Here is a 20,792-nt window from a genome sequence, read left to right as displayed (position 1 = left end):
TGTATTTTTATTTAGTTCTTATCTGTTTTCTGCCACGTCAGCTTTTTGTTTTTGTTCGTTTTCTTAGTTTAATAAATTAGTTTTTCTTTCTTTAAAATGAGTCTGCATTCTGGGTTCGCCTTCGTCAACTCTACCGTTCCTGACAGTAACATTTTTCTCAGTGTTCTTTTGTGGTCTTTGTTTATTGTTTGTCTACATTTTACACTGCAAAATTTATTTCCAAAATTGTTGAAAGAGTTTTGAAATTATTCTTAATGCAGTAAATTCACTTAGCAACTTTTGCGCTTTGGCACTAGATAGTTTTTTTGCATCTATTTTGCTTTAAAATTTATTTCTTGAGAACCCTAAAGTCTATGAAACTGCAGTATCATTAGACTATATATTTTTAAATTACTATAATTTTTATAATAGACAGTCAGATCAAAAGGAAATCTGTCCTAAATGTAGGTTTTGCCAACTAAACCTGCACCTTCTTCACAATCCCAAAGACTCCTCTTTTAAACATCAAGAACATAATAGTCAACTAAATTTGTAGGTTTGCTTTTCTTGCTTTCTCTCATTTACATTTAGGCTTAAGTGTTTTTTTTTTTTGTTTGTTTTTTTTTTATTCATGTAACTCAGTTCTTAGACTTTTAATTTTGTTACAGTAAAGGTTTTCATATCTCGGTCAACTCTGACCACTTCTTGAGGCAGTCTGGGCATCATATTTTTGGTGCATTCTTAACATCTAAGATTTTTTTTTTTGTATGAAGTAATGCCTTGCCTTCTTTGTTAACTCTAAATTGTCACTAGGTGAGAGTGTGAGTGGTTGTTTCATTTATCTCTACGTGGCTCTGTGATGGACTTGGGACCTGTCCAGGGTGTCCCCCACCTCTCGGATCACTGCTGGAGATGGGCACCAGCTCCCCCGCGACCCAGAAAGGAAAAAGTGGCTGAAGAAAATGAATGGATGGATGGATGTACTTATCTTTGATCATAAATAAGTTCTTCCACTAACACACTTTGATCATGTTCTTCCCCCTCCAGGTGATTTCCAGTTCTCAGTATCATCTGATGATAACTCAGAGTTCTGGTTGAGCCCTGATGAGAGTCCTCTCAACGCCAGACTGCTGGTTTACGTAGGACAGGTAAGCACTCAGCTGGGCTGCAGTCTTGTGTAATATCTCACCCACATGCAGGGTCACTCCACTTGAAATACACATGGTCCAGGCTTTGTATATGGATTTTTATTTATTTTATTTTTTTCACAACAAATTCGCAAAATACACATTTGCAAGTCTTTGACTGCTGACTCTGCTTAGCATTGCTTAGCAACAGGATTTTACTACAAGAGAAACCTGAATCTCAAGGAGCCAAAATAGTTATGATCTTGTAAATGTCATGACTTGGATGGTAAAACAATTTTTTTTGTCAGGTATACCTTTGTGAAAGCATTTATAAAATAATATAAAAGTCCAAACCCCTGTAATACCAGACCTTATAGTCTATTTCAATATTCAGGTAGACGGTGACTCATGGCTCTGTATTGTGTTAAATGAACTCATTTTCATATGTAGCTTGACAACAACAACTGATCGGGCACATGAAGGTATTAATCCCGAACTGTGGTTATTTCAACTGTGTAAGCACTTGGTCCTGACCAGACTACAACCTAATTTTACTTTTTTGTTAGAGCTCAATTATACTACAACGGTGAGGAAAAAGAAGCATGTTGACCTAGTTTGTTCATAATCCCACACTCACTTCGTCCCACTACAGTCAACACCACAGCGATCACTCACCCCCCCCAACACTCAGCTCAGAATACATGAGACCTAAATTCTTCTGCAAAAAATCCTGCGAAAAAGTATTTTTCAATCTGTTGTTAAAGTACATTGTGACTGCAATTAAATAAACTGTTCTTCTTTCATTATTAAAACATTTCTTTTGTTAAAATTATCTGATTTAAAAGCTTAACATTTCTTGTGTGTATATGTGTGTGTGTGTGTGTGTGTGTGTGTGTGTGTATATATGTATATATATATATATAAAAAACCTGACACCTTTCATGCCAGTGTTTTAGATCATTTTATCCTGAGAAATGGCCGAATTATAGCTACTTTGAAAATGACATTATTTTCAGTCTCATGCAGTATCACTAGCTTTTGTGTGATTTATTAGTGCTTGGAGTATTAGTTGTGAATGACTGTTAGATACTGCCACACATTTTTATGATTGCTGAGATTGCTTCGCTGTGGTGGCCATCTTGAACCGGTTTGAATCCAAAGGTTAATCAGTTGTAGGTGTCTACTCAGTGATTACTTTCTAAAGGTTTCAGTAAAGTCTGCTGGGTGATTCATGAGAAATTTAGCTAATGGTACTAACAAATTAACACACACAGATACTAGCAAAAATATTGTCACTTTGCTTTTACCTCCATGAAAGGGAAGATGCTACAAACTGCACACAAATTGAACCGTACCCTGTGAGTGCTCTGAGCTTAAGGTTAGAGCAAGAGTCCAGCTACGGTGCCATCTGTATTCCAACAGGATATGAGATGTCAGCCGGTTCCATGGGAGCAGAGATTAATTAGCAGCCAGTGAATATTGATGTGACATTTAGCTGTGCAGAAATCACCGAGCTCGAGGCTGAGGAGCGGCGGCGTGCCCAGGAATCATTCATTTCACCTCCAGCTGACAGACAGGCATCACTGTTGTCCCTGTCTCTGGAGACACATCGTGTTACACAGATGAAAATCTAAATGTTGACGCCCTCCTTCAGTTTGTGGCCCACATGATTACACAAGTTTATGAAAGAAGGAATTCTCTCAGTGCAAGTGCTTTTAGCATCACGGCCCATTCATAAGGGCAGCTGAGCCACACCTAAAAAATTCACCCCACAAGATAGTTCCTCCTAATAAACAAGGCAAATTGCTTAGCTTGCAGTGTATTGTTTTGTTCTATGTTTATCAACTATTATGACATTATTATTATTATTATAATTTTTTTTGCGATTCCTTTTCCGTTTTTGACTTATTTGCAGTTATAGGGCGGTACAGGTCAGTGATGGCGCTCGGCAGCAGATTTAACATGTCTCCTGTCGGCAGAGATCTGGACTACAGGGCAGATCCAACAAAGCCTCACTGAGGTGTAAAATATTCTGCCTGTGGATAAATTCAGCTGGTTTTAGCTCAGTGATACAACCACGATTAACGTTACACATCACCTGATCTTATTTAATGCAAGAATAGTTGCTGCAAAACCTGCTGTGTCCAACAGTGGAGATTTACTGTTTAAAAATCCACTTATGAGACTAAACTTGGAAGATAAATTATCAGTCAGCAGCTTGGAGCAGACAGACTGGACAGATTGTACATGAACAGCACAACATTTTCTTTAACATGGTAAGCCCATTTTCTGTCTGGAACTATGTAGATCAGCCACAGGTGGATTTTATTGATCTAACTCTGTGGCTTCCTAAAGCAGGTCTCTGCTGTAGATCAGAGGTCGGTTCTGTAGTTTTGTAATGTCGAGGCTGTAGATTTAAGCCTAGGTTGCCTAGGTTGGGGCTTTAATCAAAGGGCTTTTATATATATTTATATAAACATGCATGTCAGCATCACTTCTTTAGATTTGCATTTTTTTAGAATTACTTCACAGAAGTTTTTCCACCATTTAGCTTTAATCTCAAGTATTATTGCAGAAATATTACTTAAAATAAAATGAGAAATGCAAATCACAAAGCTGTGTGTCTGTCTGTTTAATTTTACCCAGTTAAAATTAAAAATACTCCTGTTTCAGGTGGGGGTTGGATGCGGAGGCGTCCATTTCAATGATTTAATTATCAGACCGGAATGTTTTCACAAGACAACGTTGGCCCCACGAGAGAAAAAAAGCAACAACTTTGAGCACAAAAATCAAAAATAAATATCAAGCAACATATAGCCTGTCTTTTTCACAGAAGATGTAATGCAAATTGCAACATGAGTTATTGATTCAGGAAATGAATGTCCGCCCCACTAAAATGCATGCTCATGAGCCGCTACTGGATTTTAGTTGACTTTTTTGCAAGAAGACTTGAAATAGCTGTAAAACTTTAAGATAGTGTTTCATAAACAGCATGTAGCCATGTCCTTGCACATCATCAGTTTTACACCGTAAGCAAGAACTGAAGGGGATTTACTGAAAAGCAGGCTTACTGCCAAACTTGCTTTTAAAGACTTTTAGCTCTGAGGTGGTTTAATACCCTGTCCTACTACTTTCCTATATAGTTTAATTTGTTACAATAACTCAGAACTCTTGATAAAAATGAGATAATTACAGACCATTTTATTTTCTCTTTATTATCAGAATGAATATGTATAAATTAATGAGACACATTACTCTATAGCCATCTGTCTGGTGGAAGAATGTAAAATGCTCTTGACACATTTACAGTTTTTGTCTCTATAGAAGAGATAAAATAAATGACTTTTTGGCATTCTTGCTGCTGCTGCTGCTAGGTTATTTTAGACTTCCAATGACAACTTTAATCCAGCATTTAACTGGATTGTGATTAAGTTGCTGAAATTTAAAGGATGGTAATCATTTTACGCCATGAATGACCTTCTGGTATAATGTATGTGTAGCCCCAAATTAAACAGGCATAAAATAACCTAAATTAACCTAATGGTTTTATTTTATTTTTTATTAATTCTGTCAGCTTCTGCAGTTTTCTTTAATCTTTGTCACATTCTGTTGGTCTGTGTTTCCTGTTCTGCTCATGACCTGACTCACAGCTCAGAAAGTCCACATATTGTCAGGGATTGTTTCTCGATTTTGGTTGTCACAGCAGTGCCATCCTCAATCGTGAACCTGCTATAAATGGAATCTGCTGCTATGAGACATTTATCCGTGACAGGGCGGAAAGAGGGGGGAACTGAAGCGGTTCCGTGATGTTTCCATGGAGACCTCTGTCAGCATTTTGTTGCTGTGCTTACGTAGGGTCTATCCTGATCCTCCCAGAAGGGCACGTCAATGAAAATAAAACCAAACAAAACGATGCTGTCTGGGAAGGTGTGCATCTGTCTTCTACATGGTTTGTCATTGGAAAAGCTCAATTGGAACTGTTCAAATTCAGCTGATTTTTAGAACACGCCCACACCTCAGCACTGGCTTTAAAATGTAAAATCAACCTCAAATCATGCTTGGTTTGTATTCTTGGTCCATAGGTAAAGGTACATGGAATAGACTTGTACATATGAGAAAAGTCTCCTTTTTTCCTGCTTGGACTTTATCTCTGCACATAGAGATGAACTATTCTTTCAATCTGTAATGAGATTTTTCCTTCGGCGAGAATGTGTAGACAGCTCCCTCAGAGTTTCACACAGAGCCAGATCAGGGCTGGACTGATACTAAAAGACCCCCAATGAAAGGAGGCTTCCATAGTGATTTAGTGACAAGGTCTGTCATTTCACAGCAAGAAAGTCTGTGGTCTTGAACCTGAAAATGACTTTTCTTTGTGAAGTTTGTATTTTCTGTCTATGCCTTGTGATCTGGTTTGCTCATACAGTCTAAAAACACACATGTCAGGTTAATTTGTGATTCTAAACTAGCTGCAGGTGTTCTTTTAATAACATTGTAACTGATTGGCATCAAGAGTATAGCCCACCTCTCACACAATTTCATCCCCCTATGACTCTTATTACCCTGATGATCCTGAAGCTGGTATATCAAATGCATTGTCTTAAAATAGAAATAAAAATAAAGTTTGTGTATGTGCTGCTGCAGTAGTGCAGTGCATATCTGTTTGTGTGGGCACATGCTGAAAGTATATATGGTGTTACCTGTTCTGTCTTGTTTAAACTTCATACACAGAAAGACAAACATTTGGATCCAGAGGCGCACAGGAAACTGGGTCAGTGAGATGTAATCACTTTAGGAGACAACAGCAAAACTAACAGCTCATTTTCAGCTAAGATTTTGTCCCAGTTTCCATCATAGATGCTGTTTTGCCCTTAGCTTAACCCTGCTTAATACAAAGGCTAAAAATGCACATCATTTGATAATCAAAAACAGTTAACCATTTCAGTTCTGTAGCAGAAACATATATTTTATTATGCTGTTCTATTAAGAGAAACAATGTATTTAGGGAAATAAATTGTAGCTAAAATCTATTTTTCCTGATCATTTTTGGATTCTTGTGTTTGTGCATGTTGTCATTACATAGTGAGGCACCTAAACAGAAGTAACTCCTACACAGTAATGAGGACCCTTAAGACATGACAAAGCTCCATCACATCCACCTAACCAAGTTAGGAAGTGGTGTGGAAGACAAAAGGGGTAATCCATCACAGTGATCAGCTTGTCTGTTTCAGCGTTTGTTTTTGATCTGGTTATATTACTGTGCACAGAACATTTCATGTGTAATAGGTATAAGCACCTATTGACAATGTAAGTTTGACTGCAATAAAAACAGACAAGAAGGCGATTGTGATGGATTACCACGCTCTGGCTCATTTCAGGTATCTGCAGGTTGATTTCATGGAAGACTAGAATAAATGAAAATGAGCTGCTGCCTTGATGCAGAGGAAAACACGGTTTCAAACCCTACTCTTCATTCAGATTGATCACTCGGCTTGAAGGCATCAAGCAATTCAGCTATAAGGGACTTAAGTGTTCCCAGACGCCACAAATAAAATAAAGACTGAGAGTGATTCTGGCTGTCAGTGCAGCTATTTATCTTTCTTTTTTCTTTCATATGAAGTTAATTGTAATAAGACCAGTGACACCTCTTTAAGTTTTTATTCCAAAAACAAAGTGGTACAGCCAATTTGTTTTAATCCAGTCTGAAGGCATGTGATTTTCAATAACTTTTCCTGTTAGAATAAAATAGGCATTTTGCTTTGGAATACCTGTGACATACTGTGACTCACTTGGCATTAAAATATTTATAGCCTAGGTGTTTTGCTTTTCTTATTTTTTCCTATTCTATTTATCCTGGTAGTGATTATTAAAAAAAAGTATGTGGCCTGAACTTGTTTTTGTATTGCCTTCTTTGCCATTAAAAGCAAGTAATTGATCAACATTTATTTAAAGCTGGTATCCACATGAAAAGCTCTTTTCACAGCTAACATTCGGAGTGAAAGACTCTAAGTAATGGCTTCGGTTTGGAGCAGAGGAAGAACTAATGGCATTAATTGTGACTGTTCTATTTAAATGTAACATCCAGGTTTTCTAAACTAAAACTGCTATTAGTTAAAAGATTTCTGTCTAGAGACCCCATGGCCTTTTTGTTTTAGTAATTACTTTAGGTGCAGCAAAGTCTTCAGAGGAACGCTTTGTCTCTCAGCACCAGCCGTCTTGGTAAAGCTTAGTTCTGAGTGTGTTAATTTAGCTTAAGTGAGGCCTAATGTAAGGTAACACAAACAAATCTCCCTGTCTTTCAGATAGACAGGTTGTGCTTCTTTAAATGGATATTTAAGACATTTACTTACAAAGCTGTTCTTTTGTAGGTTACTGATAATAAGAAACACTATATTATTGTATAAATTTATTATTTTGAGATAATTTATATGCCTGTTTAATGTATTTTCATATGCCTGTTTAATGTTTTAGGTTATATTTGGAGATTATTTAAAATTTTGATGTATGTATTTTTTAAAACAGGTTTTTGATGCAGGAACAAATTATGGCTGTTTTAGGATGGTGACTCTAATTTTAGGGCTTGCTAGTAATCGTGGACATTTATGTGATTTTCTTTCTTCTGTTTTATGTTTATTTGAAGAAAAGTCTTCAGTAAAATTGTTTTACACTTCAGTTTACCTATATTCACAGTTTTTTGTTTAAACATGACATATTAAATCTTTTTTGCACAACTTGACATACCTTTTGGAGGTCTGGCTGAAAAGTCTGTAATGTGTTTTTGGTCAGAGTGAAACAGGACTGCGGTACAACAACTCTTTTTTTTTTTTTTCAGCCATGAATTTGAAGCTCTGTTCATTGCAACTGATTTAAGAGGTGGAGTGAGCCACTTGACTCCACTCCAACTTTTGTAATTTGTGTCTCATTTGAAATTGTTGTACAGTTTTGCTCAAACCATGCAAACAATAATTTGGACTCAAACAACACTCAATAACCCATTGGTTTAATTTGGTTTAAAACCAAAATACCACTTCATAAGTATTTTTTTTTCTGTTTTGCTCTGAAAACTGCATGTGGGGACTGCCCAAGAAGCAGAAGGATCTTTGATCACTGGTCAAATGAATTCTCTTCATACAATATCTGTCTTTTGCATTATAGAATTTTAATATATATTTATTCAAGAATGTGGCAAGTGGCATTGCCTCTCCTGTATGACTGTGGCTGCAGGCTTTCCAGATCGCAGTAAACAATATTTTCCACTGTTGCAAGAAAAATGCAGGTGTTCAGAAAACATAAATGAGGAGTCTTATGTCAGAGGTCAGTTGTTGTTTTTTCTGTTTCTCTGACTAATTTTTTTTCAGAGTAGATTTTTATAAGTCAAAAACAAAATATCCTCTTGTTTACCAGTAGTTCAAATTTGTCCCCTCTGGCAGACATTTTTAAACTGAATATCTCCCACCCACTGCATACTACTGAATTAACTCCTTTTGTCATTACAGAGGACATTTGGGTCTTCTCAGTGATACCAAATGTGACTGGGTGGGGCTATTTACCATACAAAGATTGGGGAATTAAAAAATATTTGTGATTGGACATCATTTTTTCCCTCTGGTAGTCAGGAGGCTCAGACAACCAGAAAGGATGGTGAAAGCCGTGCTGTGAGGAGTGTGTTTGTTGTGCGTTGAGCCAAATGTGTTGACTTGCCTGTTTTGATGAGTAGGTGCAGCTTTCAGAATGCAATGATGCAATCCCTCAGTGTGAAACCATAAATATGCATTTGTTAGTCTCTGTGTGTGTGTGTGTGTGTGCGCATGCCCAGGGGGTGGGGGTGGGGGGATCTTTGGCTTATGTCAGTATTGCATATGCACCTTGAGAACATCTGCCACTCACCAGGGAGGAGAGTTTTTGTGCATCTTTGTGACAATGTTTCTGACATCTTGGGTAGTAGATTAACTAAACTCTTGTCAGACTAACTGTCGAACAAAGAAACCCATTTTTTAAAATCTAGTTTTGAAGGATTGGGCCTTCATTTTTTTGTTTTGTTATTGTTTTGCTTTGGATTTTTTGTAAAATTGGATTTCTTTGAAGTCCTTATAACCAACATTTTGCATTTAATGGTTAAATCTAAAAATTCAAATGTATCACAAAGCAAAAAGGATCAAAAGTTAAAAATAGAGGATAATTGTATGTCATTATACTGCATATAACAGTTTTCAAGATGTAACCTTTACTTATAGGATTATTTATTTCTATAAGTCATTTCACAACAGGATATCAGGGTTTGCAGGTGTAAACTGGTGTGAAGATAATCTTAGCTCAATCAGTATGATTTAAGTGCAAAATATAATCATCTGCAAATGTTAGTATAATTTAGATGTGGCTCTCTGCCTCTGTTCAGAGATTTCTCTTCCTTTTTGCGTGTATTTGCAAAATGCCTAAGGCAGGGAGAGCAATGGTAAATACCCCTAGAGTGAAACAAAGAAGAAAACAAACATGACATTGATTTAGTCAGACACATTTTAAAAAGAAGGAGTTGGGGTGGAGGTGGCTTGTAAAGCAGCTTGCAGAGGAAGCAGCAAAAGAAGGCAGGCTAAAGCAGCTTAAAGTGAAAATTTCTCACGTTGTGGAAAAGGAATCTGATTGATCAGCTAATGTGGGCTGATGGTAAGTTTACTGAGCTGTGGGCTGAACTTGATTTGTGTCCTGCTTTAGCGAGTCCCACTACATAAACAAGATTTTCACATTTGTATTTCAGCATTTTAATACCGGGATTATGAGTTACAACAACATTTAATTTCCCTTTGGGATTAATAAAGTATTTATGATTTTAAATTGAATTTTATTTGAATTTGAACGGAATTTCAGGATAATGCTTTTGTAATAAAACTTTTTTTTGACAGTTAGATTTATATTTTATCCAAAAATCTGAGCAATTTGGTCGTTTTTGTCATTTCTTTTGAAGCCAACTATTGAAATTGAAAATACTTTTATGTTTTTATCCTGACTGATATAAAGAAGAGCTGAGGTAGTGCATTCATTAGGATCACAAATAGACGCCACCTGTATGTAGTGTATGTGCAAAAAGGCAGCTTTGCTCAGATTTACACTGTAACAATGCTCTCCCATAATGGGGGAAAAAAATCACTGTATCTAGATTTGAGCCAATAAATTCTGCTAACTTGTTCCACTTATAAAACTTGCATTTTTTCTTTAGAGCAGTGCAGGCAGAGGAAGTGTGCAGCTCCAAAGATATCAAACCCAAAGTAACTATTTTGTAAACCATTATTTCCCTGAAGTAATGTGTGTTCATTTGAGGATTTTTTTTTTTTTTTTTTTATAAATCTGGATTACTTTTTTAAATGACTTTCTAAAAACCACATTTGTCCCATGGGTAACATTTTGCTGTTCAGCAAGTAGAGTTGGTCGAGCAAACGTCAAAGTTTTGCTTTCAGTTACGATTTCACAACACTCAGTATGATATATATTTGAATATGTGTTTGAGAGAAGCAGTTGTCATTAATAATGCAAACATCTAAAAAACTATCTTTGAAATGTTCTTCGTTAGTGACCTAAAACTTGCGATTTTTCTGTCTTCTTTGCTGGAGCAGAAATATTTCGGAACACTTCAGTGTTCTACAGAGCAGCAGCTTGCTGTGGGTTTTAGAGTGAAAGCACAGTAGTGTACATTGTATTCTCCTCTTCAGCCTTCCACCTCACAGAGACTCTCAGAGGCTTTAAACTGCCTGGGGCCTGGTTAGGTTTGGACTGACATTAATGCCCATTTCTCCCATAGTGGCTCTCTTCTCGTGCCAGCAAAACACATTGAAATGTGCCTCTGTATAATTGCCATTTCTGTGTGTGTGTGTGTGTGTTTGCTGTAGGTGTGACTCACTGTGTGTGTTTCTCTCTGTAAGTACCCAGCTCAAGGAACCGCAGCTATTTACAAGCTGAAGGGCAGCTGTGATCTGTCACCAACACCAGCCACTGTGTCTTCTGACCACTTTCAGATCCACAAGTGTGTCCAGCACCAACAATTGAAAGTGTGCCCGCTGTGATCTTAGCTCTATTCTTTCATTACGGCTCAGCAGCAGCAGGGGCCCTAATTAGTTGTGTTGGCTTGCTGAGAAAATGATTGCGCACTGATTCGGCCACAGGGCCAAAACAGGATTCCCAATGGCTCACATGAGCATGCTTCTTAGAGCCAGTGTTGGCAGGGAATCCCTCTCTCTCTCATTGTCTTTCTTTTTATAGTCATTGGTTCTCAGCTGAATGCTCATCAAAACTTGCAAGCTGGTTGACTGTATTTGGTGCTTCAGGTCAAATTATTTTGTTTTTCCAAATACTTTAAAATTTGCATTTCTATCATAACCAAGAGAGCACCTGGGGTCTTGTTTTATGTTTTCTAATTAAACATTCTGTTTTCTGAATTGATTTGATTCTAGGTCCACCTGCATTAAAGCTGGCATTGTAATAATATTTCTTAACACCCTCAAAAGGTCATTGTCAGTTCCTAATATAAGAATCACTGTTAAAGGAAACATAATATGCCTATTTTTCACAAGTTGACATCATTTCTTTAAGTCTTAATGATATGTTTGTAACATACTTTAGACAACGTACCAAGCTAGATAGAGCTTCACAACTCTCTTTTCAGCCTCTAATTTAGTTAGTTTTAGAGGGTGGAGTAAGCCACTTGACTTCACTCCACCTTCTGTTTTGAGCCAACATGTAAATATATATTTGGACATAGATTGTGCTTGATTACCCCTAAAGCTTGTTTTTATTGTCAGAGAGAAGATGCGGTAACTAGCCTGGGCGTACATTTCCCTCTGACTTGAGAAATCTCCTCAGATGAAAAGCAAATCAAAATAAACCAGTTTTCTTTCATTCAACTTGCTTCAATACTCACCTGCAGGTCCGCAGTGCAGTTGGTACTGATTTCTCTATTTTAGATGCTGTTTTATTGTTAGTCATCCTTTTAACTGGCTTAAGTTGGGAAAATAGCATTGTAGATAACCATTGCCCTTCATTTATAGCCAGTGAATAATAAAGCAGTCAAAAATCCCCTCAGAAAACCTGCATCTCTTACAGGCTGTGGCACGAGTTGTGGTGGAAGGACCCAAATAGCACAGGAAGCAGATAATAAGATCTTTATTAACAAACCCAAAAGAGCTGAAGGGGTAGGACTTCCAAAAGATAACTAAGAGATAACTAAATGTAAAAAAAGCAGGCAATCAACAAGACTTTGTGAATAACAAAGGACAAAAACTAATACTGGGATGAATGATAGGTGAGTGAATATGGCTGAGCATGAGGAACAGATGGTGAGGTAATTAGAGACAAGACACTAATTTCTGAAGATTTCCAGGGACAATGGCGGTAAACAACAAACTAAACTCAGACTAAAAGGAGAAACAAGACCTAAGAGAAATAAAGCTCCTTCAAAACGAGGCAAGAACAATAACCAAATAAATATACAATTGCTGAACAACAACAACAACAAACACGTGTTTTTTAATTAAGCAAACAAAACCACAATGGTGTCACAAACAAGGAAAATGAACCATAGATCATAACAGGCTACCTAATCCTGCAGATCTTTTTTTTTCTGTTTAAATTTTCAGAAGATGAAAAACTGTTGATAATATTTATTTATTTTCACAAATTTCTATTTTTACAACAACAAAAAGAAGATGTTTTATTGATACCAAATGGTAAACGATGCCAGTTAGAATTCAAACTTCTTAGTCAAGATATATGACATTAAACAAAGTACTCTCATATGTTTGCTCATTTTTTTCTCCTCTGAGAACTTTAAAAATTAGAGAAATGCTGAAAAACAAGAGTAAAACACTTTTGACTTCTCACAAAATGCAATGTGGGTGTAGCGTGATTTTAGGTTGTATAAAAATAAAGATGGGACGACCTAATAATTCTCCTGTGAGTTGGATCTGTGCCAACCCTTTGTAAAGCTGAATGTCTCACTGCATGACATTTTTTAAACTGCGAGCTCCAAACAAATTGGCAGGGTTGTTTTTGAGTTAGTGGCATCAAACACTAGAATGTATGCTCTCAAACACAATTTCCTTTTTGAAATTGTATTTTTTATGCATTTATTTCTTTTTATTTTTGCATCAGAGTTTTGTAATGCTGTTCCAGAACCCTGCTTACACTCTCTTTTTCTTTTGCACTTCTCATGCTTTGACCTGTGTCTCCTGTTTCGTTTGTTGCAGCTGGGTACAGAATGGACCGCTCCAGGCGAGTTTACCAAGTTCAGGTCCCAGTCCTCCAAGTCTGTGCAGTAAGTACCTGTGACATCTGCCCACATATCCTAATAGCACATTTATTTCACTCCAATACAAAGACCAAAAAAGGGCACAAGTGCAGTTTCCCACTAAAGTATCTCTCAGGACAGGTCTTACAGTGTCTCCCTGGCAATCTGTACCAATAATACTCTGTTTGCATTCAGTCTACAGCTTCTTTTAGATCAGTTAAGTCAAGTTCATTGTTCCAGATGCTTTTTGCTGCCTATGTACAAGAGTAAATGGATGGCTCAAGTGTTAACTAGATAATGGAAATCAGGCTTCTTCTGTGTATTTTTTATGTAACCTGATGCATCATAAGGTTTGTTGTTTAGACTGGTAGTCCTTTATACAGACATGTTTGTAAAGACCTAGCAATTTGCAAATTTTTGCAGTAGGCATTCATGAATCATCATCCATCACCAGCAACAAACCACATTAACAAAAGATTTCTCACATAGACAGCTGATAGAGCAAACCTTTACTAAAGCAAGTCCTCTAGCATCTACTGTAAGCTCTTTTGGTGACTTTTATCACATGTGAAATTTATCCTCAGCTGGCAGGTCAGTTCAAATGACTTGACAACAAACACGTATGGGAATGCAAGGGGTAGAGGAGCCAGAGTTTGAATTCTGCACCTGGGATCATCTGTTACAGAGCAGAGTGAAAAGGAAGGTTGCACTGAGTGAGGGGAGCTAAAATAAAGCCTATATAATAAAGAGAAAATTCTATTTAAAGTTGATACTATGACCAAAAAAAAAAAAAAACATGCGGGCAGTCAGTTTTATAAAAGAAGATGCAGGAGATGGGAAGAAATAATTTGCTGGAGAGCCCTTGAATGGGCCAGCTGACAAAGGAGGAAGCTAAAGAGTGCTTTTGTAGGACATTCGAGTGTACAGAACTGTATCAGCTGAAAATGTTCTTTCGTTGTCAGTGTGAGACGAGAGGGTATTAATATATCCCGCCATCTCAAATTCAACGTGTTGCTCTCTGTAATTGCTCGGTATTAGCTTTCATAAAAAACACGTCCACTGGTGCAGTTGATCCGCCAGAGTTTTTTTTTAAAGGTTTTATTGAGTTGATATGATCATGGAAAAGAAGAGATCCTAAAAACTGGACTCGTAATGATATGGATCCTCACATTTGTGAGTAAAGCTCAAGTTTCAGAGTGCTGCATGAAATGGGCTTTGTAGTAAAAAAATAAGAATTTCTTTTTCAAACCATAGAAACTGAGTAAAGAACAACCTTGCAATTCTCTATGAAACTGGTAAAAATGCCAATTTAACAGTGTAAAAGTACAGAATGGGATCACTGGGATCAGTCGATCAGACCAACATTTTGTGTTGTCTGTGAGCATTTTAGCTGCTAATAGACTATTTAAATATATGTGCGAAGTAATCTTTTTTAATATTAAAATTTTCAGAATCAATTTGTAGTAACATCTAAAAATAGAATTTTATTATCATATATTTGGAACAGGTGTAAGAATGAACCTCTGTGATATTTGGTGAAGTTAAGATTTTTAAAAATCATCAGATTATCAGGTCTGAGTGGTATCAGTGTGGGTTCATTCAAGGTAATAACTTTATTTACAATAAGGGATTCATTTAGGTAGGTTTTACTGAGATACATTACACAGCAAAAAGATAGCAGATGAACAGCTTTGAGTCTTCACAGGCTGAAAATTTGTATGACTGCAACAATTTATAACTAGAAAACAGACATTGATTTAGAGCAAAACTAGAACAAGCTAAATATTATCTTGCTAAACACATTTATTTTGAAAAAAAAAATGCTATAATGTCATTCATACATGCAGTAATGCCTCTGACAGAGCAGGTTGCTTTCCTTTGGCTCTGGGTGAACTGAATATGAGTTATGGCCTCAGAGAAGCAATGAATCTTTTTTTGTGCCAAACATAATTATTCCTACCACACACACACACACAGTGTTACACTCTGGTTGTGTAGCAGTATTGTGTCTTCATCTTAAATGATAAATGTACTTCAGATATGTTAGTTTATTTTTATTTGATTTTTTGTGATGGGGAATTGTTTTTGCTTCTTTTTAGGTTTTTTTTTTCATAATGAAATTCATTATTAATTTGATGTAAACCACTTATCACTTAGTTTACATGTAGGAAAACAGCAAATTTATATTATCTGGTCATTCTACAATAGACACTAAATTAAACAAAAAAAGATATTGTTTTCTATGTATTTGATTTTTTTCTGTGACTGAATAAAACCAAACCACAGCTCTTAAAATTGAAGTAAAATACCAGAGAAAAGCATGTGGTTGAATGTTTGTTGCTATTTTTTGCCTCCTGCCTGACAAGCATGTTGCATTCTGCCAAATAACAAAACGACAACAGAGCAGCGAAGCATGAAGACAGAATATGACAGGAACATAAAAAAGGTTGTGCTGTGGAGAAATTTAGGTGTGACATTGGTTTTGTGACCTGTTGATATGTGTGTTACTGTATGTGTTTATTCACTTAGTGTTTGTTTAGACCCAGCAGAATAATTTGAATGTGCTGTCATTAAATTTAAGTGGAAAGGGGAAAAAAGGAAGTGAAATACTTTTAGAAGAGATGCCACAGAGAAAGGAAAGTGAGTAAAATTGCTCCACATTTGTTTTCCTTTTTGCTTTGTGGCTCAGACTCTTTTTTTTTTTTGAGAAGCAGACCACAGATTAATGGTTATCCTCTCCTATCTTTGCATATTCTTGTAAAAATCTAAGATGATGCCAAAAGAAGGCTGCCACACTTTTTGGAATATGAATAAAAGCATTTTTCAAGGTTTCAAATTGTGACTTTACTATTTTTTAGCCTTTTTTGTGAAACCGCTCCAGTTTGCTCTGTGAATAAATGTGTTTTTTTTTTCACGTTGTGACGTGAGTGGGTTCAAGGTAACACCGCACTGAACACCAACATATCATGTTCTCAGCAGATGTTGCTCATGACCATTTTATACATTCATGTTCAGCGTGATTCCTAATTAGCTACATGACATACATTTTCTGTTTAAAAAATAAAACTGTAAAATTGTTTTTATTATGACTTAAGTCAAGTTTGTGAGTATTTTATTACGACTCCCATTGCTGGCTTTAGGGGAAGTACACCAGCGCGAACGACAGGCTTAAGATAATTAGGAAAGACTGATTTGATGTGGGTGTGTGGAAAAGAACATAATCATAATACTGTATCCACATTTCTGTGCATTAAAGTACATGTGTTAAATGCGGTGCCATTTCAAAATTGTTTAATTAGTAAACTGAAATATTCTACTGCTAATTAGTTCGCATACTATCTCACACCTGTGTTGTAGGCTTTGATGTGCACCGCACATACCGCAGAAACTGTTAGACGTGATCTGTTTATAGAAATGTATGCTTCCAAAAGTGTAGAGCGTGATTAGTGGCAATAAACTCATTAAAAGGTGTTCTTCAGATTTGATTGGACGGAATTCAAATGAGCAAATTAGGGCAGAGCAGAACAAAATAAGATATCATCTTTTATTTATTTATTTTTTTAAAAGCATCAAAAGATTTGTGCAGCCAGAAAAATAAGCAATTACTCACATTATATTACCTGGTGATTTCAGACATTTGTAAATCAGATAGTATTGTGTTTTACCTAAATTGAGTAATTTAGCTATTTCTAGAACACCCCGCTCGGCTTTGTTATGTGCAAAAAGCCACTGAGAACATTATTAGTCATAAGAATGATAATAATTTTTGTATGATACTGTCAGTGTGATCTTTTTGTGTAATTTGTTATTGGAGGATAGGTTTGAGGCCATTTCAGCCTTTTTATAGACTCCATTGTTAAGTTCTTCACAAAACCTTCATCAAAGCTACAATTTAAAACAGCTCTTACATTGTGCACAGTTATTATCATATTGGCCCCATAACTGGATGAAATAAAGCCCGAGGAGAAGGGAGAGCACAGGAACTGAGCTGCATTGTGCAGCACAGAACCAACCAACAAACCTTTGGAGATGTAATTGAACAGAGGAGAGGAGAGGAGAGTGAAACACAACAGACACACGTTAGCAAGGTTGTTTCCTTTTCGTTTTCACACTCAGGACTGCAGTTATTTATATGTCTCGCTTCGTTGGACCTGCACACCAGATTGCAGTAGAGTTGAGTGAACAGTGACTAATGGTTGCTGCCGGGCCAAATCATATTGTCAGGGAATGAAAGATATTGTTGTTGAGGGGTTCACTTTAAACCCCTCGCTCACCTGGTGGAAGTCTCTGTATGCAAAGCAATGACTGTGGGATGTCAAGAACGTATACATGCACAAATCCACTCAGCTTTATGCATACTCAAATTAATAAACTGTGTATACAGTCCAAACAACTTCCACTGCTCCCATTTAAACTCAATCCTTTACAACCCCTTTATAGTTTAATTGCAAATAGGTTTGAAATTAAAGCACTGACAAACACTCTAATCAGAAAGTGGGGGATTTGGGGTTGTTCTGGATTGAAAGTAACATCATGAAAGGCCTAGCATACTGGCTGCTGTCTTTTATTCCAAAATTTTACCCTAAGATTGTATTGTGCTGAAAACAGGTGGATTTGTAGCTGTTTTGGTGAAGCGTTGAAGATGACTTTATGCAAAATCTCATTTGATGTTGTGAGATCTTGTACGATGTTAGCACTCAGAAAATATGTTGTGAATGACTCAACAGATTTTAGTCAAATATCTGTAAAATTGGCTGATTTTGTTTCCATAGGTCAGTTAGATGGAGCCATCTTGGACTGGGTTGACTCTAAAAGTTAATCAGTTGTAGATACACATTCAGTGACTGCTTCCTGAGAGTTTCATTAAAATTCATCAGGTGATTCATGAGGTTGTTTTGCTAACACAACAGAACACACACAGACATAAAAAAAAACCATTAACAGCCTTTTGCATTCGGCAGGACGTGATAAAAAGCCAAATGTGTTGGCTTTCAAATGTGACTGTGCTGCGATACAGCCAATGCGCATGATGTTCAAAGATGGACAGAAACTATATTTTTATTGCCTGTTAGCCTTCTTGTCCTATTTGGAGTGTGAATCTTCATCCTGGGTGGCCATTTTAATAGATGGCATGGACAGGAAATGCAGGCCACTACACTTGTTAGGGAGGTCTGGTCATCATCCACACCACCTGGTTGTCACCACCTGGAGGTAATGACTCACACTATTAAAGTCTGTGTGTCTATTAGGGGGTGATTGTCTGTTTGTGCTCTAAATCAGACTTTTTCTCATTAAAACTGGAAGATGGAGAGCGCTGATACATATGTCTTCACATTTCTCTGTTGGCCTCTTTCTGTCTTTTCTTTCCTTGATTATTCCATCTCATAGAAATTGATCCATACAAGGATTTACATTAGCATATAATGAAAACACTATTATTATAAATTTATATTCCCAGTGACATTCTCATTTGTCAAACTTTTAAGCAACAACATCCAGGAAATAAAGACAGCTCATTAGCAATCCATTTTTATAATTGTTAGTTAACGGAATACAAATTATTTATTAGTTTCAATTAGCTGAATAAAAACAGCATTTGCGTTGGTGTTATGTCACAGTAGTTTGAACAATAACATCTTAGATAGAAAAAAAACCCTTATTACATTCCTTTTTCTCCCACTTATCCTAAGTCAGGTCACAGAGGCAAATGCTCTAAGAGGGGGAAGTCGACGTTTCTCTTTTCTGCAACACTTTCAAGTTTCTCCTGGGGATCAGGCAGCATTCCCAGGCCAGAAGGGTTATATATTCCCTCCAGCAAATTCTGAATTTGCTGCTGGGTCTTCTCCCTCTTGGATGTGACTAAATAAAATCTCAAAAAGGGGGCAACAAGGCAGCATCTTAATCAGATGCTTAAATCATTGCAGCTGACTCTAAACAGATGAAAAGGAAAGTCTTATAATTTGAAAAATTATGGTTTTTCTGTTTTCCTGATAATACTTTAAGATGTAAAATTATGGTTTGAGATAATTAAATAATAATAGATAACAAATGTGTTAATCATATTTATTCTGTGTAAATTAAAACTCTATACATTTGAATTCAAGTTTTAAAAGATTCCCACTGAGCCAAATCAAAGTAAAACTGTCTGTGGAAGCCTTTGTCCCCACCTCTGCTCATATCTGTGATGTGATAGGTTGGCAGTGCCTGCTAGGTGCTGTCACAACAGCGTGATGAGTGACAGTAAAGTTGTCAGGTGAGAAACCCAGATAACCCCGTCAACACTATCTTCTGTCTCTGAAACGGCTAACATCGCCTCGAGCTGTGTCGACAACATCAGGAGATTGACGTTTGCTTAAGTTTGACAAACTGAACTGTTCTGAGCTGCATACCAAGTCAGTCCAACGCTGCGCTTCCTGTTGAGAGTTTTAAAAACCTTTTGATCAGCTTCAGCTACAAATTGATTGACATCAGTTGAAGATTACTGTAGAAAGTAGGCCGTCTGAAAACTAATGAGAGCTGACATGATCTGTTTAACTTAGTGGGAACAAGGTCAAAGATGTTTTTAAAGATCACAAGTTAAAAAGCATCAATTAACACGTTTCTGTATTCCATAAAGTCAAAATCTGTGAAAAGTACTGTAGTAAAAGACATCGCTGCTCTTTGTTAAAAAGCCTTGAGATACTAAAGCCACTTCACTTCTTTCATCATGATACACACTGATTTGAGTTTAATTCATGCAGTATTTTAGCCTGAAAGTTAGATGACAACCAACCAGCTTGATGATTTGCTGGAAGATCTGCTGTAGCAAAACTAAAGCATACTTTTTAGGGGAAAAAAATAAGTGAGACAGGGACTACCCAAATTATATTTGTGTATTTATTTGTCTTACAAACTTCATAACGTGAGATGTTCCCTCAAGAGTTTGGTTGTGAGAAGAACCTCATGAGAAAAGACAGAATAAGATTAATAAACTTTGAGAGAGTAGCTTAAATTTTTATGAAGTTGTCATACCAAAGGCACCAGCCAAAGTCAAAGGATCCAGAAAAATGTGCAGACAGTTCTCTCAGCACGTTCTGATGCAGGATTCAGAGGGTGGTAAACACACATCATCAGATTTTATCTTTTATTACTGACCACTGTACGCAATGTGCTTAGAAATGAAAGATCTAGCATTCTTTAAAGAAATGCATATCACCTACTGCAATTTAATGAAGGAGTTATAGCCGTTTTGGTCAAACATTAAAAATAAAGTTATTTGCAATCTCTGAGAATGACTCTTAGCTACTACCACATCAGGTTTTTTTTGTTTGTTTGTTTGTTTTTTTCAGTTCAATATCTGAGTTATTAACTGGGTTATAGTCATTTTTATGTTGGCTAATGTTGATTAGCTGTGACGATCATCTTGAATTGGGTTGATT

The 20,792-nt window shown here is 36.6% G+C and overlaps 1 protein-coding gene across 1 annotated transcript in view; it reads left to right on the top strand.

Moving 5' to 3' along the window:
- b4galnt4a (beta-1,4-N-acetyl-galactosaminyl transferase 4a) overlaps nucleotides 1–20,792 on the top strand; it is a 128,882-nt gene that overhangs the window by 81,110 nt on the left and 26,980 nt on the right. The window contains exons 6-7 of the mRNA XM_037978425.1: nucleotides 1,027–1,127; nucleotides 13,334–13,401. Coding sequence (XP_037834353.1) covers nucleotides 1,027–1,127; nucleotides 13,334–13,401 — 169 coding nt within the window. The remainder of the gene's footprint in view (nucleotides 1–1,026; nucleotides 1,128–13,333; nucleotides 13,402–20,792) is intronic.

The sequence above is a fragment of the Kryptolebias marmoratus genome, linkage group LG11, assembly GCF_001649575.2.
Source record: "Kryptolebias marmoratus isolate JLee-2015 linkage group LG11, ASM164957v2, whole genome shotgun sequence".
Classification (NCBI taxonomy): domain Eukaryota; kingdom Metazoa; phylum Chordata; class Actinopteri; order Cyprinodontiformes; family Rivulidae; genus Kryptolebias; species Kryptolebias marmoratus.
Note: the sequence above shows the minus strand (reverse complement) of the source record. Positions and strands in the feature narration are given on the sequence as shown.